The sequence below is a fragment of the Lepisma saccharinum genome, chromosome 1, assembly GCF_977018435.1.
Source record: "Lepisma saccharinum chromosome 1, izLepSacc3.1, whole genome shotgun sequence".
Taxonomy (NCBI): domain Eukaryota; kingdom Metazoa; phylum Arthropoda; class Insecta; order Zygentoma; family Lepismatidae; genus Lepisma; species Lepisma saccharinum.
The window spans coordinates 213,409,595-213,433,340 of NC_139229.1; the positions used below are offsets into that span (position 1 = coordinate 213,409,595).

The 23,746-nt window shown below is 40.1% G+C and overlaps 1 protein-coding gene across 6 annotated transcripts in view; it reads left to right on the forward strand.

Moving 5' to 3' along the window:
* The window catches only part of Tet (Ten-Eleven Translocation (TET) family protein), a 227,216-nt gene that overhangs the window by 184,920 nt on the left and 18,550 nt on the right, over window positions 1-23,746 (forward strand). For all 6 annotated transcript variants that reach the window (XM_083111964.1, XM_083112002.1, XM_083111982.1 and 3 more), the window contains 2 exons: window positions 18,629-21,440; window positions 23,470-23,645. In XM_083111964.1, the coding sequence (XP_082968090.1) occupies window positions 18,629-21,440; window positions 23,470-23,645 (2,988 nt within the window). The remainder of the gene's footprint in view (window positions 1-18,628; window positions 21,441-23,469; window positions 23,646-23,746) is intronic.

Consider the following 23,746-nt stretch of genomic DNA (forward strand, 5'->3'; position numbering starts at 1 on the left):
AGTTTGATTAAGGTATCCAGAAAAAAAAAAGAGAATTCCACAAAACGTGAACTGGAAACTGTTCCTTTCTCATCATTGAAAAATCCCTTCTTTTTTTTTACAATCCTCCCCGTCGACCGATCTTTCTCATGTCAGGACCACTGCGCAACGTCCATCGCGCATCTCCCTCCGCCGCATTCCTCATCCCACCTCTCCCACAGGCTTCGCTTATGACGTCACTGCGTAGATCGATTGTAGCTGCCTGGACCCGCCACTGCAAGCAATTGTGTGCGGCGTTGCCAGATGGTGCTGGGAGCTGCGGTAATTTGGAAGGAAGGTTCCGGAGCGGGACTGCTCTGGCTGCAGAATTTTATGGACATTGCCTCCTGCCTCTTGTTTCGTTTACGACCACTGCGGCAGAGGGTAGACCCCCTCGGTCACACATGCAAGTAGGCCCGGCCCTGAGATATGAAAAACGTACACGTGAAGGCAGAATAACACATTCTACTGTTGCACAGTACCCTATTTCTCGTTACAATACATATATATTGTAGGAGGAACGAGCATCATTTTCTCGGCAATTCGTCTTTTTTCCTTTATTACTGGATTTAAGTGCTCGTTACGTCCCAAAAAGGGGAGGAAGCTGTAACATCCATGAAAGAATAAAAGAAAGAAAGAAAAAGAGTACCTTCGTGTTCGTACGTCAATACATGAAACTGGCTAGAAACAGTTTGTAGAGCGGAGCCAGTATTTTATCTCTTGCCTGTGCAAGTTTGTTTTTGCACGACAGCGCCCCATGTGAGCATTCATATATGCGTAGCACTTTTTTCATAGCTAATAATTAACAAAACAAATTCAAATAAATATCGATGAACGCACAATCGTGTATCTTGTATTGTGTGAATATTTTTGCTGATTTTCACAGAACGAGTTCATTCAAAGGTGTCCCTTGTCGTTGTTATATTAGCACAGGAAATTCAATTACGACTACCAGAATAATTTCATTCAGAAATAAAGCAATGTGTGTTATACAGAACTAAGATATCTGCAGTAGAAACGATCAACGACTGGTTTGGCGGTCTCTTACGAAGTTTTGCTTCAAATCACTAATATATATAGTTCGGCACGAGACAGAAACAATCCTGGAATTTCGTCTCGCCTCTCTCCTGTCCGACACCAGGCCTTTCCTCTCGTTCAACCTTTGCGCCGCTCTGATGAGAAAAGTATAGATCCATATCGAACTTGATTATTTAGTGGAAAACAACATGAGTCATCATGCACTTCGGGTGTTCGGAAATTTTCGACGTCATTCGCGTTAGATAGATTAGTGCTTCTTTTTTCATGTTTTTAAAGTAAGTAAACATACTCTTATTGCATAGAAGTGTATCACATCTTTCAACAATACTACTACAAGCTGCAATAGATGTTGCTAGAGATTTCTGCGCCCCTGATTCATTGAATTCCGGGAACTGTGCGTGAATTATTGGCTCCGGGAATTGTGTGTGAATTTTTCTCCGTAGACGTGAAAAATTGCAACTTTTGTTCGTGCAAATCCCATTGAATTTATACATATTTATAAATGTCCTTTACAGAACATTCTATCTGACAGGGGGAAGATTATTGCAAGATGATCTTGAAGTTGATTAAGTAAATTTCAGTTTGAAATTCTTAAACAGTTAACAAATTTTCGTAGATTAGCATATCCCGTAACATTTATGACTTGTATTTGTAAATGTATTTCGAGTCTGGTCAGTATCTGAAATGGCAGATGTACGCGTAGTAAACTCCTCACCTCAAATTAAATATTTTGAATCTACATATACCGTTTAATTTAATTAGAATTTTTGTGTCCATTGGAATCACACAGACACTTTATATTGCTAATATAGTTGAATGTGTAAGTGTGAGAAATGGTAATATGCAAGATTGGAATAGAGAACACATCTGCTTGTACCTTTGGAAAGTTCGCCCTGAAAACCGGGAATTATTCTTGAATTTTATCATGGTTCTAGGGTGGCCACCCTGGAATAGATTCTTAAGGACCCTCCCCTTCCCCTCACAGTCTTGGGACAAATGTTATCCTATTAACGTCGTAAATAACTTCCCGACCCAGTAAGGCATCAATAAAAAAGATGTTTCGCAAGTGTGCAGGATACTCTGCAAAACTCACCAAGCCAAAAGGTTCAGAAAGGGTATTGAGCATTATTTATCTCTGTTGTGGGTAATTTACACTGCATGGCCTTCTAATGTATTTAGAACCATTACAACAACATTCAGATAATTATAAATACAATAGTAACCAATTTGGGCCTCCCCGGTGGCGCAGTAATCAAGGGGTCCCGCGCGGGTTCGATACCCGGTGGAGGCACATGGCACAGTGGTTCGGATCCCACTTTATACTGTAGGTCTAGTCCCGATTAGCCTTACTGTGCTAATTTTCCTTCGTAAGTTCGTTTTGATTCTCAGTCAGACTTTCCGGTGTTCAGACGCACATTGATCGTGGTGCCTCTGAGGTACTTTTTTTTTTTTTTTTTTTTTTTTTTTTTTTTTTTTTTTTTTTTTTTTTTTTTTTTTTTTTAGCACAAAGTTTGATGTCTGATCTAATAGCTAGTTCGCACGATGTTCTTTGGCCGTAGATACCCTCTACTTGCAGTGTTGTCATTTCAGTTAGAAACGAAAGAAAGTGCCGCGTTGTTCGTAAAAGAATATTTTTCTCTCGGATATCTTGCCATCGAACTCTCAAATTCTCGAGACCCTGCTTAAACAGTTGAATGAAAAGAAACGAAGAACTACATGCATTCGTTAAAACTTTTAGGTATCTAGAAAATATATACAAAAAAGGAGGGGTCCATTACCTTAATTTCTGAATTATCACAATTAAATATTTTCCATGTCGCTTCGGTCCTTGAATTGTCTATTTGTCTTTAATCTGAAAAGTGATTAAAAGAATCTAGGATTTTAAATGTTGACTATGAAGTCTATATTTGACAATGTAGTTTCTGCTCCATTCCTTCAGCCGACTTCAGTGACGGAATGGTTATCACAACGCGCTAAGACGCCAGAGGTGCCGGGTTCGAATATCGGCCTGGGAATGTGTATCCTTTGCGAGTGTTACTTCTTCAATTCATCACCCATCCTGATCTTCGCCATTAGCCAAAAGTGTGCAGAAAAGCGAACTAGATAAAACAAATCAGTCAGACAATCAATTAATCTATTCGTTGAGTGGAAAAAACTTGGTTAAATTTCAGTTCCAAAATTTTAAGAGACTGGTTAGAACACTAAGAAACGAGTCAAGAAAGGAAGGTTTCAGAGAAGTTTTTTTAAAATGATGTTATATTCATATATTTACTTTTGTAATTATTGTGTTGTTTTTCAATATCTTTTAATTATATGTGTGTCGTTTATGTCAATTCTATCCCCTGCCACACAATAACATCGAAGATGAGAGATAATTATGCTCCTTTGACCAGACATTCTATTTTCATTTTTTTGGCCTTTGAACTGTTTTTTATCTTATTTTCCGGGAATTCATCAAAACACAATTTCAGGTTCCTGACGACTAGTGATGAAGCGTATTGCTTCTAAGCCTGCATCTGCATGGATTATCTATGTAGGGCTACTCTGTGACAGTGGTTCTCAAACTTTTTTCCTCGTTGTACCCTTTAGTCGTAACTAAACGTCTAATGTACCCTCACCATAGGTTTTCCCTGAATAGTGGGTTTGGGACGTTTTTTGGTTGCCTGATCGGTGGGGCGTTTTTGTTATGTTGGAGGCATGTGCCTTTAATAGAGCAAAATGGCATTCGATTGTGATTAGTTGCAAAAATGAAAATGTGAAACACAAGTACTAGGTTTATAAAAAATCTCTTTTAAGTTTCATATGTTTTTTCCAGATATTGGAAAAAAAGTAAAGAACAAAAATAATTTTGTAAACATACTGTCAAGCACACTTTTGGAGTTTTTATTGAAAATCCTCAGAGTTTCTAGTGAGAACTGAGAAGAATCTGCCTGCAGCCTGTCTTGGTGTCTGGTTGTGCACTTGAGACTTTCAGGCGGAGATTCGGCTCCAAATTTAGTCTATTGTAGATTTCAAACTAGTATTTTATTTGAAAACATATGAAACAAAGATAAGAGTGTCAGTGACAAAATCAGCCTTATTTTCCTGTTGAGTTTTAAAGCTATGAAGTCTGAAACAATGCCATGAAGTCCGCTCTGATTTCTCTTCCGAGCTGATCGCGTACCCCCTTGAAGTTGTTGATGTACCTCTGGGGGTACGCGTACCACAGTTTGAGAACCATTATTCCTCTATGAAGACAATAATTTACAGTTGTGTGTTGACGGCGAAAATTCCAGTTTCAGTCATGTGAAAGTCAAGCGGAATTTAACCAATATCTAAAGCTACTTTTCTTTTGGGCTCATGAGAAGACAATGGTTATGAGCCGCAAAATATCCGTGTTGACTCAGCATCGGGAGATTAAATTTATAAAATTTTATAAAATGGCTACCGTATTCGGAATTCTAAAAACATTATACAGGGTGTCATTTTAATGGCGCCCACGGACCACAGAAACGTATAGAGGACATCAAAATAAACAACTTTTCTCAGTACCATCTTTCTTGTTGGTGCATCATTTCGGCGCTACAGTCGGTCAAGAAAGCCCGTTTTGGCGCTTGAATGCTGGCAACCCAACACAACATTTGATCGGGTCTGTGACGTCATTTCCTGTGGTGAAACAGCACACGGCAGTGTTGCAAGGAACACACACATTTTGTGAAAAATGACAGACTACTAACAACATTATGAGCTGTAAAACGAAGGGGGGGGGGGAACACGTCCAGTAGACCGAACATCCAGGGTTTCACGACCTACCAGCGCCAGAAGCCCAGCAGTCATCCCAAGGGAAGGGGGAAGTGAACCAACGATACGAGAAATGGTAGAAAAAGAACGTAATCGAAGTGAAGTGTTAATATCGGATTTTGCCTCAGTCTACATGTCAAATATCATCATCATCAACAACAAATTTTATTGGACTTACAGCTTACATGTGGCTGTTTACGCCCAGCTACATGTCAAATGTTTGCAAATCTCGTTGCAAGGTTGACATCTACAGGTTTGTGTGATGATACATGCATTGTGGTGTTGATAACGGAAGTATCAGAGGTTCACCTTGTTTCATTATGTGTAGAACACGTACAACAGTAAGTTGTTGGTGTGTTAAGTCCACTTTATGCACAGTAAGGCGAATCGGGACTGGACCTACAGTTTAAAGTGGGATCCGAACCACTTGTGCCTCCACCGGGTATCGTACCCAGTACCGCTTGATTACAAGCCGACGACGCTACCACTGCGCCATTGGGGAGGCCCTGCGTACAACAGTAAGAATCTAACGAAACAGCAGCGAATGTATTGCCATGTTCACAGTTGTAAACTATTACATGTGTACGGGTGCGTAGATAAACGCAGTCGTCGGAGAGCTTGTTTTACTACTACTTATATCCCTGTTTTTTCAACCATTTTTGTCACTTGCCTCATAATGCCCTGAATATACATTATATTATGTGTTGCTAACGTTTTGCTAACCTTTGGAATTTTGAGTTCTTTCATTTCTATTTTGTCATCTGTTCAGTGTGTCACAGACAACCAGTATCAGATGGGCGAAGTGGATAGACTAAGCTGTAGATGTAAACTTGGCAACGAGATTTGCAAATATTTGACATGTAGGTTGAGACAAAATCCGATATTACTACTTCCTTTTGAATACGTTGTTTTTCTACCATATTTTGTATCGTTGGTTCACTTTCCGTTGGGTTATTGAACGTGTTTTCTCGCTATGTTTTACGGTAGATAATGTGGCAGGTTGAAGTCATGTCACTTTTCAAAGAATATGTTTGTTCCTGGCAACCCTGGCACGCACCGCTATACGACAGGATTTGGCACCACAAATGCGATTAAATGTTGTGTTGGGTTGCCATCATTCAGGCGGTAAAACGGGCTTTTTTGAACGACTGTAGTGCCGAAACGGAGCACCAACGAGAAAAATGTTAGAGAAAAGTTGTGTGTTTTGATGTCCTCTAAACGTTTCTCTGGTCCTTGGGCGCCATTAAAATGACACCCTGTATATATCTTTTTATATAATATTTTTTTAAAAAAACCACACGTGTGCAAAGTGGCTACTTGCTAACCTGCCAAATATTGACTTGTACAGTCAGACAGTTCTGCGTTGAAGCAGCATAATGGAAATTCAGTGGGTTCGTTAAATCCCAGAAGTTTCCATAGCTGTACAACCTGTAATATTTCACTAATGCAGTGGTTTGAAATTGCCAGTTATTTATTTTCCACGTGCCTTTTGACGGTTAAACTTCTGTCTCCCCCCCCCAAAAATAATGGGAAAGTAGCATTAGAACAATAATTCATTCCAATAAACACAAACGCCAAGAGTATAGGAATTCTGCATGGAGGAGGAGGCGAATTCATTATTTTTTAATGAAACTGATTCTTTTCCTGTGAAATTTCCATCCCTTTCTCTCCTCACTGGTGTCTTCCCCCGCATCCGAATCGGGGTTATCTTGACAACAAAAACAGCCGAGATTACATAACTCTTGAAAAAGAAGTCCCCCGCGTGGGGTTCTCACCTCAGCTGACCTTGAGAGAGGGTGAGGGTTCCCGCCCTACAGACAACCCTCCCGACAAACGGACAGGGTGTGGGTTAAATACCCTGCTTCCCTGCGGGGGCCTTTGACTTCTGGACGTGAAGAGTTAGACCTGGGAGCCTCCTTCTGCTATCAATATCTGTCAGGGGGGATTTTCCCCCTCTTTGAGGGTCCTAGAGAAGAAGGGAGAGAACAAGGGTAATTTGTACCAGCAGGAAGTGGGTCACTTGAACATCCCAACAAGACGGTCTGCTCGGGAGACAACATTGAATTGTCACCCAGTAATCAGCTTGCTCCTCCCTCCCCCACAATATTGCCCCTTATCGGGTCGGTTTTGGGGTCGGTGCCGGAGCGGGTGACCCCCAGGGTGAATGGTAAGTGATAGGAGGGGAGTGATGAAAGCAGGGTACCCCGGAAGCACCCCTCCCCTCGTCACATCACATGCATATTCCACTTCTGTATTGACAAATCGCTTCCACCCTTCGGTTTTTTTCACGGTCCCCTATTGGTGTAACGGAACGCCTGTCGCTGTGTGTGGTTTTACACAACTGTTGCTTGTAATGCCCAACAAGATTTGATAAAGGTGTACAAATTTAAGCTTTTGACTGTGCCATGAACTTGTGGTTGACGATTAGGCCACGCCAAACTCATTCATGTAAAGTTCCATTTTACTTGACTGATGCGACCATGAGGATGGATGAATATGAGAGATATTTCACCGAAGTGACAAGCATTTCTAGCGACGAGCCATACTTGTCACTTGGGAAAACGAGCCTTCATAAATAAACGAAACCTTTCGCACCGAAGTGACACGACAAGCAACACTTCTTGCGTGTGTGTCACTCGTACTTTTTCTCAATAACGTGCATTATGTGGCTTCGCTCTGTTGGTCGCGCATGCGCAGCGCGTGCTTTTTTTTTTACATACTGGAGGACCCGTGTCGCATGTCACTTGTCTATCCGGTCTGAAAGCTTACTAGATGACAGTGATGAAGCGATGACCACAAACACACATGCAAGGGCGTTAGCAGGATTTTGTCCAGCAAGGCGCCCCCGTCACCCTCTTAAAAACACTGCTTCAGCTTGAAGTTACCGAATTTCTGCAATGATCTGCACCAGTCTTACTTATTATCAGTCATTATAATAATAATTAACGCAAATTATTGTGACTCAAATAAAATGAGATGTGTGAAATATGTAATTGTAGGGTGACTTAGTACACTTGCCCTTCCGGACACCGATGGACCATAACTTCGTTCGTTTGCAAGAATGCAATTTCCTGTATTCATTACGTTCAGGAGAGTGTCGTGGAAAATAAATGTCATGAACGCCATTTACAGTATTTCTCCCCCCCCCCTATTTTGATTATTTTGCTTGATTTACCTTTTTGGTTAATTGTATGAATGATGAACTGACAAAATAGAAACTTGACACCTAGATCTGTATACGGGCATGAGTGTTCTGTTAATGTCCATTAATTTCAACAGTCATCATCATCGTCGTCGCGATTAGCCAAATGTAGAAGAAAAACAACGCTAAATAACAAAAATCAAATCAAAGTGCCTTCAGGTTGCCTGGAAATAAAAAGCAGCCTCACTCTTGATTAAATTATCACAAATATCAAAATTATTCTTTTCTGACATGCTGAAGGACAGGTCTTTCTTGCTGACCGATTTTATCCTTGTCATTGGACACAGCAAGGAAGGTTAAAATTGCAACATCCACAATATTTACTTGAAAAACTCGACATAATATTGTTTACGTTTTTCTATCATTATAATTAGTAAAACAGTATGCCCGTGTCTTATTGTTAATTAATATTTATTGTCTGCTGTAGAGTTGCACCTCGGCTTGCAATTGAGTGCATTACATTTCACCACCAACAAGTGGTTGGTGGTCCTTTTTCAATTTTCTCTAATCATCATTCATTCTTGTTGTCGCAATTAGACTAAAAGTGACGAAAAAGCGACGTAAAAGTAAAACACATTTTTAGAAATGGTCGGAGCTCAGAACTGACGACTTGCAAATAGCTTTTTTTAAAAAGCTAATATACTGTATATTTTATTCCATTATATTCTAATCATGAAACATTCGTGTTGCTACATTTATTGTGCGGGAACCACATGTTGTAGATCTGAGCAATCGTGGAGGTTTGTCAGCTTGTACTGTCAGTAACCTCGTAGCTACATAAATTTACAGATATTGATGAAAATCCCATTTGTTTATCTGACACTGCATAAGGGAAGAAAATTTTTGAAGCTGGTTGTATAACTTGTGATTAATTCTTGTCCCAGGGCCTTTACTCGGTGCGCTCAATGTCCTGATCATGCCAATGACCAACTCGTCAATACGAAGAGCGAATCATAGTAGGCGGCTGAGAGAATGGTTTGCATATCGAGGGCGTTTACTATGTACGTCAGTCCGTGTGTTGTTTGTGGTGTGCATACAGGATTGATTAGTTCCCGACCATGTGGGTCGTTCAGTGTACATGCGTGTGCGAGTGTGCATGTGGGGCTCGGCATATAGTGTGTGTGTGTGTGTGTGGGCGCCACGGGGCCTGAATCGGCTTTAGCTTCAAACTGTCTCTCTCTCTCTCTCGCTCGCCCCCTGCCCCCCCCCCCTCTCGACCGCTATCTGCTCCCTGCGGCCTCGACCTTGGTGGTTGGCAGTGGAAACCCCCGACTCATTTATCTAGGCCAGACCAGACCAGACAAGAGCTGCAGAAGCGTGCAGTCAGAGAGAGAGAGAGAGAGGAGGAAGAGGAGAGGTCAGGGACCTAGAACTGTTTGTAAACACGGCGACACACGTGATACGTTGCACTTGGTCATGTGGAATGACAAGCGCCATGTGCTTCCGTGCAATATGCATGTCGGGATGAAGTTGCGAAAAGGGGAAAGGCGTTGATCTATGGAACTTGCACAGTCCTATTTTTTCATAGAACTATCTACTTTGACGTGGTGAAGAAAGTGTTCATCTTCCTATTTTGCAGATTCGTCAGTCGGAGTGTCAAACCAACCATTCTTGGCCTTGACTTTAGCTGGAGACGGTGCCACATTCCCGTCCTTCACACCACCTGACGAATTCCTCCAGAAATTTGAGTTTCATCTACCGTTTGGTTACTGCAAAACTTGTAATTTTACTATCTTCCAATGTATTCAAGGGGTGACCCTTTCTCAACACACCCAAATGTTATCCTCCTTCCACATAGTATACCCTGGAGTTCATTGTGCAACTAGCGAGGCCCTGGCGTCTGGACTCGCAGTTTGTTTTGTGTAGTCCTGTCTCTTCATACATCTCATCATATCATTATTCATCGTCATGATTAACCAAAAGTAGCAGAAAAGTGAAGTAAAATAAAACTAATCAATCCAATGTATTCATCCTTTTGCACTACCTCCATAGTTGTCTTCATCTCATCTTTCTGCTTCCTTGCACGCTGTACCCAAATACCGAACTCATCTCCAGTTCTCCAACTTTTGTTCTGGCCTACCATTTCACTAAATCTGTTTAACAGATGAGGTACAGTTTTGCATAAGGCACACATTTCTTTCAGTTATGCCAAAATGGTCACGAGTATTCGAAAGAAGAGATCGCTGCATTTGAAAGTGAAGCCGATTATTAAACTAGATAGAGTTTATTAAAAATGTCAAATAATTAAGATTAGACGCCTATGCATTTCTTTAGGAGAATGAAAACACTCGCTGTTGAACTGAAAGTTTCACTAACCTGAGCTAGATGTTACCATTTTTCATAACAGCCAGTTCTTCTTTCAAACCGTGTGCTTTGTGTAGTTATATTGAGCACAGAGTACCATGAAAAGTACCGCGATCTTCTCCATATCGTACGGTTTCTCGCGCTTCGTGAAAGGGCTGACAACCTGGCAATACGTGCTTGTGTTGTTACTTTAACCATAGATAAGCGTTTTGATCTTATTTGAGTTTTAACGTAATGTTATGATTGTAATTGTGAATTTTTCAATGAAACTAGAGTTGCCAGATTATCAAAAATGATGATAGGGCCATCCTACTTACTTTGAATAGTGCGGTGCGTGGTGTTTACGTGTACAAGTATTTATGTCCATGGCTATTTCATTAATTTCTTTACATGCGTTCTAGGCTTTTTAAGAAATAGATTTTTTTATGTTCTGTTACAGAGGTTGTCAACAGCTTGTTTGCCGTTATGTTTCTATTCTTGAAGTTCCCATTACATAAAACAGTGAGAATATACATGGAGATGGACAATTTGCGGGATAATACTTATGCATCCCACACTACATGTAGAGAGTGCAACAAATTGACCCATCGTATAGCATGAAAATACAATTACAAAGGATCTGGTATCTCTTTCTTCGTTGGTATTTATTATGGACTGTACGAAATAATAGAAGGGAAAATAACTGTGTCGAAGATTTGATTTGATTTTGAATTTAAAATTGTGGGAGCGTCAGCACTTAGGCTATTTTGCTCCCTTCACATTATACGGGGGCCAGCCCCTTATCATTACAAATAACAACTCTAGCGTTGCATAACTAAAAATGGTAAAATGTTCTGACTTCTGTTAAAAGCTGAGGCCGTAAACGGGCACTCAGCACACACAAGGACAACAAACAGGACAACACACACAAAATTATACTGGCCATAGTGCCAGTCGCCAGAGCCTCGTTAGTCTTTAGTCCAGGGTGCACTACGTGGAAGTGAGGTTGACTTTTGGGCGCCTACGTGGAAGGTCACCCCTTACACCCCAACTGTGTCGAAGAAGATATTTAAACAGAGTGGAATATACTTGGGACGATTGGGGGGAGGGCACTTGCCCTCCACTTTTTCCCACTTTTGCCCCCGCACTATGGTAAACTTCTCTACAAAGAGAAGTAAACTGTCCTTTCCCCTCCCCACCACTTTTGGCACCCATACAGTTGTGGAACCCAATCGCCGCCACTGCTTAGGACACAATGCAAGAATAGGAACTAACCAGTTTGTGAATTGTTTACTTTCATTCCGCACAATTTTCGCGCGCTGTACCCATATTTTCTCACCTGTACAGACACTAGCGACATCCTTCGCCACACATAAGAACCAGCTACAAGGTCATGTGTACGGATAGATACCGACTTGCTGTAAAACTGAAATTCATGTGACCGTTGTACTGTGCGAACCGTTGTTGAAGCAATGCGCAAACAATATTGTCGATAGCTGGGAGTGGAGGCCAAGCACGTAATTTTGTGTGGAATGTTTTCTTCAAAAGACATTTCGACTCTGACGATTTTCGTAATTGTTTTGATCAAGTAACTCACGATAAAGTTACGTGTTGTGTTACACTCCGACTCTGTGATCTACGCAACATTTCATGTAAAGTTTATCTGAAACTGTGTGAATCGGTGCACATTGAAGTGGGGTTGAGGCTACCTCGACGAATGGTTTCACTTTGTATAATGTCGCTTCTTTCGGTGCACGTTTTTGTGCTGTCCATTTTAATGTTGTTTTTTTCCTTGCCTAGGGTTATTGAATTCGAAGCCTTTGAGCTTTTTTTAATGCGCATACAATTTTACTTTATTTATTTTATGTGATGTGTACAGTGTAGATACTGAGTTTGGTCATTTGTTATAATCTTGGCAACATACTACTAGTAGTCTCCAAAACTATACGTTTGCTTGAAAACTAAGGATTTGTGGGTAAGACGCCCATTTCGACGTACTGGATGCTATTGAATAAGTTTTTTCATCATAAGCCTTTTGGACTAATTCCGAGGTCATATAGTTCCTAAACTACATCGTTATTTTTTTATTTTTTTTAAATATTTTTTTTGGTGCACGAGCAACAACATAGTCGAAGGTCCAAGACCACGGTTGGCTATAGAAACTCAAAACATGACTCGCAATTTTACGCTCTGTCTCTCAGATACGGCAAAAACTGGAAAGTATCCACAGAGATAAGTTTCTCAAATTGTCCACAACCGCACAATACAAGGTTCAACAAATCCATCTTCCTCAAAGTAAGATAAGCAAGCACATGGGATTTGAAAGAAGTTGGTTCGAACCGCGTGTATTGTCTAGCAGTGATATTCCCATTTAATTGGTTGCAGATTTTTATATTGTCCAATAATGTTTATATCTAGTATTTCAGTATACCACACCAGGGGCATGGGTGTTCTTTGTGAGTGTCCCTTCATCAATTTCATCGTATCATCACTACCCTCATCTTTGCAATTAGCCAAAAGTGTCAGAAATGCGAAGTAAAATCAAACCTTCAGTACACCAATTTTTTATCTTTCCGAGAAATCGGTGGGTATCGATTAGTTCGATTATTGTTATTTTCATTCCCATACCAGATGAACGCATAGATAACTTACACATTTTAGTGCACTTAATATTTATTTTTATATCTTGCACTTTAGTATTCGACAGTTATCGATAAGTTTTGATTGTTGACTAAAACAGGAAAATGTACAGTTGAGAATATTTATATTACATGAACAACGAACTCCACCGTGGCGGAGTGGTTAGCACATCGCGCTGCGACGCCAGGGGTCCCGGGTTCGAATCCTAGCTTGGACATGGACGTTTGTGATGTCTATCCATAAATTTCATCATCATATCATCACTCATCCCCATCTTCGCAAATTAGCCAAAAGTGGCACAAGAAGCGAAGTAAAATAAATCAAATCAAAATAAATAAAATAAAAATCAATCGTTAACATAACCATAGGAAAATACTAACTCTGACTAACCTGTCTGCTACGGTGATTTAAATCCACTTTATGCACAGTAAGGCTAATCGGGACTGGACCTACAGTTTTAAGTGGGATACGAACCACTATGTGCCTCCACCGGGTATCGAACCCGGGACCCCTTAATTACAAGGCGACGACGCACTGCGTCATCAGGGAGGCTACGAAATCAGAAACGAGGTAGAGGGCACAGTTTTCTTGAGTGGTATGAACGTGTGCAATGATAATATTAATGAACTGCAGTATTTTGTAGATGATATTTTCATGACTATTTAACACTAGCCACACAGAACATCTGCAGAGACCAGAGACGGAAATTATATATTCCTTAGAAAAGTGCATAAACGTTAATTTGTTATATTTTTTGTGTTAGCTAATCTTTTTAAAATTGCCGCCCCTGTAACGGAGTGGTTAGTACAGCGTGCTACAACGCCAGAGGTCCCGGATTCGAATCCCGGCCTACGCATGGGTGTTCTTTGAGCGTGTCCCTTCATCAATTTCATAATATCATCACTCATCCTCATTGTCGCGATTAGCCAAAAAGTGGAAGAAGATCCACGCTAAATAACAAAAAAAAAAAAAAAAAAATCAAACCTTTCTAAAATTGATCGATAACGTTAACGTTCTCCCCTGAAATAGACAGTTAATTACACTCTGTCTCAGGAATCTATGGAGCAAGCGTGAGAGGGAAAGTGAGTGCACGGAGGGGAAAACGCGGTTGCGCGTACCAGCCATTTGCTGCAGCGCGCACTGCTCTGCTCAGCCCACTCACTTTCACCTCTTCTCTACCGTTATGCGGGGCCTTGGTCCACAGATTCCTGAGAGAGTCTAGGGAAAAGTGTAAAAGAAGTGAGTTCACTTTCGTTTTGCTAGACGCTCAGCGCCGTAAGAAATGCATTTCGTTGTAGACAATTTAATTTCTTAAATGAAAAAATGTTCACATGCCAGTTGCTTTCTGTGATCATGAATATTTTCTAAGCTTAAAAAAAAATAGTTGCTGTTTCATCCGTGTGCAACCTAGTACTCTTTTTTCCGATCCAAAGCCGGGTGTGTGAATGTCAGTGTGTGGTAGGAGTGGAGGACGCTACAGTTATCGATCCAATTTACTCGTGCATAAGAATCTCGCATGTCTGTATACTTGCTCTCGTGCTCAAATACACCAAGTTTTCGTGATGGATATTCTGACGTGTTGGAAACACTTTTTATTGTGTTGAGACATTGGTTAGCCGACAGCATGCGTTATTTATGATCTTAAAAAACGTTACAGGTTGAGAGAATTTTCAGTTGTATCGCGTGCAAATATTAGAGCTGGTATCGATAAAGTTTGTTTTTCAAGTGATATGTACTTAAAATATTTATGTAAACCATTCTTCAGCCTAAATTTGGCCAATTTGTGTACGATTCCATTTCCATCATGAGGCGCTATTCTTAGTTATAATGGATGATATTCAACTTGTCTTCATCACAGAGTGCACCTTGGGAAGAAACAGTTGGATGCCCATGAAGTCCGGTAAACACATTCGCGGGTGTTTATTAAGGAAAGCTTATGAAAAGCATTCTTCTTAAAGCGAGAAAATTTGCGACGTACACATTCCTCATATAATAATGATAATCATACACAGTGGTCAGAAGTAGCGAGCTACTTGTAGCGTCGCTACTGTAGCTAGCTACAAAATTTGTAGCTGTAGCTGTAGCGACGCTACATTTTGAAAATTGTAGTTGTAGCGGTAGCGAAGCTACAAAATTCATGTAGTTGTAGCGAAAATTTCGCTACAGCTACTTTCTTTTCTCAGCATTTTGAGGTGAATTTAATGTGGCAACAGCGTCAGAAAAAATCGACAATAACCCTTAATTTTGCAGGAGGTTCATTAAGATAGTCTGTTACATGAAGACACAGATTATCTAGATTGTAGATTAGATATATCTGCGTAATTTATGTAATTAGTATCTGAATAATTGATATCCACATAACTAACTGACATATATGAATATATTCCAGCTAACAGCTACGTTTTTTTATCTGCATCGCTATTTTGGAGAAAAACATGCCTCGTTTGCTGCACCGCTGGAAAAAGTGCCTCGTTTGCTTCATCCCCGGAACAAATCCTGTGGATATCCATGGTGTAAGAGACATCAAAATGTCATTAATTGCTGTGTAAGATACAACTTGTAGTGCAAAAACGAGCGATGGATTTTCCACTGCACTGACAAGGGAATAGTGCCAGCAATAAATGGCTCAGTACGTTAACAGCATTGATCATCGTCAGTATACAGAATCTCACCAGCAAGAAATTATTGTTACAAGAATGATATACAGTTTCTGGAATTACAATTATTTTCGCGATAATTTTTGTTCACAAATTTTAAAATTACAATACGTTTAGAACACTCAGGTTTACACGACAGTTTCCTAAATATATATTATCATATTGCAAAAAGTATGCAGAAACGACAATTTTCTTTAGTTAATATACATCGTTTTCAAATTTATGTATTTTTCCTACTTTCCTGTAACTTTTGCTAATCATGACATTCTCATCATCATCCTTCGCCGTTTCCTGCCTCTGGCTGGGTCGGCATAGAAGTCAAGCCGCTTCATTTTTTCCTGGTCTTCCACCACTCCTCTCTTTCTACGGTGTTCCAATCTTGTCCTCTTCTCCTAACACTCTCTGCTATCTGCTTTTTTCACCAACATCTTGGTTTCCCCCTTGGCCATATTCCCACTCCTTTGCATTATAAGCTCTTACTGGTAGTCTTTCTGCATCCATCCTCTTCATGTGTCCGAACCATCTCATGTGTGCCTGATCTAGTCTGTCCTGAACCTTCACCACACCCACTGCCTGTCGGATCTCCTCATTCCTTATTCTATCCCTTCTAGTCTTCCCCAATATACTCCTTAAAAATTTCATCTCCACTGCCCGCATCTTCTTTTTGTTTCTCTATGATATTGTCCAAGTCTCTGATCCAGTAATTACTGGCACATAGTATGTGTTATATATTACCTTCTTGCATTTCATAGGTACACCCTTGTTCCATATTAATCTTCGAACGCTTTGGTATAGTCCACCACCCATTTGTCCTCTTCTGTTTACCTCCTCATCTATTCTTCCACTTCTCTCAATCATGACAATGAGTATGAATGGTTTATTTAATTATTCTCTTATCTAGTCGCTTTCTGCCACTTTCCGCTAATTGTGAGAACGTGGAAGAATGTTGAATGATGAGCAGTGTGGGGAATGGAGGAGCAGGACGATCCCATCCTCCCAACTTGGCGTGTTTCCTAGTTTTTGTTTTGAGTCCATTTTATGCATAGATAAGCTGATCGAGACTGGATCCGAACCACTATGTGCCTCCGCTGGGTATCGAACCTGGGGCCCTTTTGTAATCAAAGGGCTCCAGGTACTTTTCATTCAAAATGCTGCCTTCCTATCAGCCTACAAAAAATGAAATATTTATTCTGAAGAAAAATATGTTGATGTGAACATGAATAGGCTACATAATCCTACCAAATTTTATTTGTGTATAGTTGTAATCATTAATTCGGATAACACCCTAATTGCAATATTCATATATCAAATTTGAATCGATATGCCACTTGCATAGGTATGGTATTCTCAAAAACTATAGTAAAAATAAGTAACTGAAGTGACAATGCTATCAAAATTATTGAATGACGGGAATCATATTAATAAATAACAGAATTTATTTACCAGTAGTAGGAGATTTTTAATACCCATCCATATGGTTGTTTTTAATTTTTTTATGCAGAAGTAGCGCAAAAGTAGCGAAGTAGCGAGTAGCGCACATGAGTAGCGTAGCGAGCTACTTTTTGGTAAATGTAGTTGTAGCTGTAGCGAAGCTACATTTTGGAAGAGTAGCTGTAGCTGTAGCGTTCTGATCACTGATCATACATTGAATCACTTGGGCAAAGACTATACACACAATATTTAGCCCGCATGTTTTTAACGCAGGAAAATTTTGCCGGAAGATATAGCGGTGGGCGTGATTTCGCGCAATGAATTGTGGGGGAAGTTGTTCGCTGAAGATCATCCACTGCCAGTTCGGACAGAGCCCCTACGATAAGTCCAGTAGATTTCTCATAGTCAACAATTGAAGTCGAGAAAAAGTACAAAATTCTAATTTCCATAACTTCAAATCATCTCTAGAAACAAATATAACATTGCAGTAATTATCACCAAATCGGAAATAATCAAATTTGACATTTGAGCAGTCATCGGGAGTAATTGATGTTGTTTGGACTTATTAGAAAACACCCTGCAATTCCAACTTACACTCTATCCTGAAACACAGCCATTTGTCTGCCAAAAAGGAATATGAGCATGACTCATACAACTTATGGGAATTTTAGTGTGTGTTTTAATGATTCCATAACAACCTCAGTCTGATTGTACAAACTTGTCAGTGAGAATTCTTCAAATATTGTGCCACTGGAACACAAATAAATTCTCAATTTTTGGGTACACTCCTGTTTACATAATTGATTGATTGATTTGCTTTATTTTACTTCGCTTCTTGTGCCACTTTTGGTTAATTTGCAAAGATGAGGATGTGTGATGACATGATAAAAGTGATGAATGGATACTCACAAACATCCATGCCCAGGATGGGATTCGAACCTGGGACCCCTGTTTACATAAAGTGACACATTTTATAAGGTTGGACAGTTTAATAAATGTGAGCCACTTTTTCTGAACAGGAGTGTACAAGTAATAATCGACACACTCAAATCCTCCTTTCATAAATAAGGAGGACTAATTTGCTGACTTGGCTCTGTCTATTGTGGGCCACCCACCATATTGAGTGTGTTAGCGTAAACTCTGAAATATGCTATTTTTAAAGTTATTTGTTGGGTTATTTTTAGTCACATGTGTCATGCACATTAAATCTTTGTCCACCTGCATCATATTTAAATCTCTAAAAAGTACGGTATGAATTTAAAAATGGGTGGCTCTGTCACATCTTCTCTCTTCTGAAAGGAAATTCTCAATCCCCTTTGAGTCTTTATTAAACGAGAATGATCAAAATACAAGAATTTCAACACAGCAACAAGATTACCACAGAGTTTTAATGACTTATGTTTACTGCTGCCAAAGTTGCATTCTTTCAATTTTACCTTTTGTATATTGTCTTACTGTGTTTATTTTAAGAGAATGTGCACAAACAAATATTTATGGGTGGTGCTTATATAATTGTTCATCTTGCGACAATTTCTGGATTGTTGAGTAATGTTTTTTATATTCTGTTTTCTCTTTGCAGACTCCTGTTATGCCATTCTATGGCCCACCAACAGTAGCAGCTCCTCCTGGAGGACCTCCACACATCCCAGAACCTGGTTTTCCAGCAATAAGAGATCGTTTCCCTAATGCAGTATGGCACCAGGCAGATGGTGCAGGTTGGACTCCCCAGGCACAGTTCCAGAACAGCATAGCTGCACCTCTGATTCCTCAGCCTCAGCAGCAAGGCCCCATTGGCCTTCAGGCTCCTTTGGAAGATCTTCGTTTCCCACCCCGTAGCTTCCCAGATCAGCAGGGTTTAGGGTATGCGGCTGGTGGCTACCCAGGTGGCTACCAGCAGACTTTCCTCAATAACGATCAGCAGTTTCAGGATAGAGGTGGTTACCCCGCAGGCAGTGCAAGCATAACAACTCTGCAGTCATCACCAATTCAGCAGTATTCAGGAATTCGACCTCCTTCATCTCCAGCACAAGCCCAGAACCAAAACCGGTATCCTCATTCGCAGCAAGCGCATACCCCTCAGCCGTCACCAAATGGAGTTACCAGTTCAGCCCTCAACGGTCCGCCACCTTCGGCAATGGGCATGAATGGCCCAAGCCGAGCCATTAATGGCCAGGCAGGAAACACACCAAACCATCCATCTAGTGGAAGTCAATATGTGGATTCGTCGCCAAACGGTAACTTGGCTCCATTTTCAGAAGGTCGTAGCGGAACTGAGTATGTTAATGGAAGTAGTCTGCCATCATCAGCTGGTAGCTATACGCAGGACAGTCTGCCTGTCAACATGGATGGAACGACGCCTCCAACCAGTCAGTCATCCACAAATGCATCACATCCTCCGACGAGCTCTGTCACTACATATGTCGGAGAGAACAAAGCATTCAACAGCCTGACCGGTCACCCAAACGGGGTACCTGGGTACCCACTTCCCCTTCCCCAGCAGAGTTCACTGAACTCTAGTGGGTACCCAGGTAGAGTCTCGGTTGTTGGGGAACAACCTTCCTCATGGGAAGGTTCCACCTGGAACGATCAGAAGACTGACGTTGGAATGTCTCAAAATTACCCTGAGAGTCCAACATGCAATGGAATGTTCCAGAGGGATCAATCGCATGAGCAGCTCAACAGCAGGCTGAAGACTATGATATTAAATAAGCAGCAACAACATCACCAACAGCTGCAGCAGCAACAGCAAATACAACATCAGCAGCTCCAGCAGACACATCATGCACAACAATTGCATCACCAACAGCAGCAGCAACAACATTTACAGCAGCAGCAACTGCAACAGCATATGCAACAACAACATCTACAACAGCAACAACAACTGCAGCAGAACCAACTGCAGCAGAACCAGCTTCAGCAACATCAGTTACAGTTGCAACAACAACAACAACAGCAGCAGCAACAACAACAGCAGCAGCAGCAACAACAACAACAACAACAACAGCAGCAGCAGCAGCAACAACAACAACAGCAGCAACAGCGCCAGCAACAGCAGTATCAAAGACAGTTGTCAAGTGCAGTTGCAGAGACTCAAGTAGTAGCAACGGAGCGCAGTGAAGGCAATGGTGCAGGCTCACAAATGATAAGTCCAGGAAGCAACCTGGAGCAAGGAACAACAAGGCCTCCATCGAGGCCGCATAGCAGTATTGGAAATCAGGCAACAGCCCCACAATCACAGTACATTCCCAGTATTCAAGGTGTGGATTCCGCAAGTGCTAATAATTCTAACATGATAGATTCAAGGGGGAGAGAAGTTGGTAGTGGTTCTCAGGAAAATCCAAATTTTTTAGTGCAAGGCCACCCTCAGGCAGAGTCTGAGGGTGGGATTTGGGACTGGGTGAGAGAACAGAGTGCCCAACTAAATGTGCAAGGAAGTAGTGTTGGTAGTCAACCAGGTACGGACATGCGAGCATCTAGCAACGTAAGTGATTCCAATATTACAGACAATTTTAGTGAAAAGTTTGTAAAGCTGGGACCAGAAGATAGTATTAATCGAACAAATGATGGGGGGAACTTAGTAAATATGGGCCAAACTGAACATAATATTTTATCTAGTGATGTAAAGAATTTTTTATCGAATAGTTCTGCAGGTTCATTGCCAGATGGGCCTGCAGCAGTGCATGGAGTTAGTATACAGACTAGTTCACATACTGAATGGCATTCTCCTGTAGAAAAAGATTCCGTAGGATTAGGTACTAGTAATGTAAGGTGTAAAGAGAGTGAAACTGTGTTTAATGCCAACAGCAGAACACCACTGCAAAATATAGGAAGCTGCCCGACAGATACCCCAGTGGATGATAAAACTTTTCAAAAGCAGATTGGGTTGCAAAACCATTCTTTTACGGATGACCCGCAGTTGAAATCTCAGAGCAGTAATTTTTCATGCTCCTTCAAGTCCAGTGAAACAAAATCATCGTCTACCTCAGTAACGTTACCAATGACCAGCATAGTCAAGCAAGAAGATACATCTTGCGCGGCTGTGCAGGATTCTTCATCATACCAGTTTGAGCAGAGCCCTTCCAAGCCATGTGCAGATGAAGCCTGTACCGAGAAAAGTGTGGGGGAAGTGCAAAGCAAAGTCGAAAACAACAACAACAATACGTGCTGTCACACGGAAGCAAGCCAAGAGACGCCTAGCACAACAGAGGCATCCGAGACTCCAAAGACAACTGAGGAGAACAAAGCGTGGACACCAACAAGCTTGCCAACAACCGATTACATGAAGGTTGTTGGTGGAATGTCAACAAAGGAGTTTCAAGACCATCTTGAGAGGTTGAAGAACAACGTTAGAGCAGAAGTTCCTGACTGCAATTGCTTCCCTCCAGATAAATGTAAGTACTGTCATTTTTATGCTAACTATTCAAATGAAAACAGTAATTTGATAACATCTATATTGATAGGTATAGGTAGCATAATTTTAACTGTTGACTGTGAAATTTTCGTAATTTTTATTATTTTCTTATACCTCAATGTAAAAAACAAAAACAAAAAAATGTGTGTTCATCAGGATAATAATTTATAGGATAGTACGAATTTTTATCAGTCTATTGATCACTGAAATCAGTACTCAAATTGGAAATTCCTGGGGGGAGTGTGTTTGGTCAAGTTTCAGGAAAGGTGGAAAGGGGGATGCTTATACAAATAAGTTAATAATGTAAATATGTTTGATTGATTGATTGACTTGGTGTTTTAAGTCCACTTTATGCACTGTAAGGCTAATAAAGACTGGACATACAGCTTAAAGTGGGATCCGAACCACTATGTGCCTCCACCAGATATTGAATATCGGATCCCTTGATTACAAAGGGAGGGCACTACCACTGTGCCATCAAGGAGGCCCTAATGTAAATATGTCTAGAAATGATTTGCCGTATAGTGAAAATGAACTGCATGTTTCCTCATAGTTAGTATTTTACTGTTTATAATTTTAGACACAATATCATACACATTCTTTTATCAGATATATGACCTCAAATAAGTGCTATCCACATTATGTTAAGAAGACAAAAGCTTTCAATGAATTTAAAGTTTAAGTATATGGAAACCAATGCCATAGTGAGAATTCTACAAGGTGGTGGGCAACTATTTTTTATGGTGGGCAATTATGTCTTGATATATACATCTATCTGTGCATCGATATGCAAACTTCAGGGTAGGCAATGCCCACCTGACTTCCCTCTAGCTACGGCTCTGATTGGAACCTGCATAAAAACTGCACAATTTTTAACATATATATATATATATATATATATATATATATATATATATATATATATATATATATATATATATATATATATATATATGCGACATAGATCTTGTGATGAACTGTTATAGAAAATAAATGGAAGAGGGTATTTTTATTACAGTGCCAGTAAAAATGTTGAAACATAGTACACCACATGTTAGCTGCAATGCACGGCAAATATTGATTAAGCTATAAAATGTGTGCCTAAGGAAATATGTAGCAGATTCTTTATAGTTTACTTTTTACTCTGAAATTGATCCTTGAAGCAAACTCTAGTTAAATTTCAAAAAAAGCAGTCATAAGTGGGCCTAAATTATTTAAGCAATGTTGTGGATATTTTTTCAGTGTTCGTTTTTCAGTTAAAGTTTGGTAAATGTTGAGACAAGAGACAGAATGGTTGTTTTATATACTGTTTGAGACACGTAAGTGATTCACTTAGAAATTTTTGAATGCCTACATATTCATGTGTAAAATAATACAAAGGTTTTTCAAAGAATTTGTCATGAATTTTTTAAAGTTTTTAAAATGATTATTTAGATCCAGCATTCAGTAAAGAATTTTTAGTTACAGAAATTATAAGTTTTAAATATGGTGTACTTAATTATCTTAATTTAATTTGTCTCCAATTCCAGGTATCCATTGGTACAATGATAAATAGCATAATGTATTATTGTTGAAATATAAATGCCAGTGTAATTTTTGTATTGTGTAAGTTTTTACCAGAAAATTTGTTTAGAAACTGGATGTTACATCATTCTCCTTGCAACTTGTCCATGGAAGTGAAATAAAATAAATGAATAAAATATGATTTATGCCTACTAGACTAGTATTTAATGTAGTATTTTTGTAGCATTCTTTATCCAAAAATATAAATCATGAAATGCAGGTGTACCAATTGAATTTAACATTTTACTTTTCCAACAATCATTTCTTCAAGACTAAAAGTTACGAAAATGACACACAAAAATTAAAAAAAGGTATCTCTTGTCTCATTTCTGATTTGGAGAACTTCAGTACCATATTAAAATCGATGTACAAGTGCAGAATTGACATTTCTCAACTTGTAAGCATAGTTTCCATTATGGCAATGTGCATATCTTTTATATTTGCAGGTCCACCTGAGCCAGGCTCATACTACACACACCTAGGTGCAGCTGCAAACTTAACAGAACTTCGTAAGGAGATGGAGAAGCGTTCTGGCTTGAAGGGCAAAGCCTTGAGATTCGAGAAGGTTGTATACACTGGCAAAGAAGGCAAAACAGTCCAAGGGTGTCCCCTAGCTAAATGGGTAAGTCAAACTTCACATATACCTTATAAATATAAGTACACACATCCATTGGAGTTGCCAGGCATGGGCTCACTAGGGCTAGGTCCATCCTGAAATTTTGC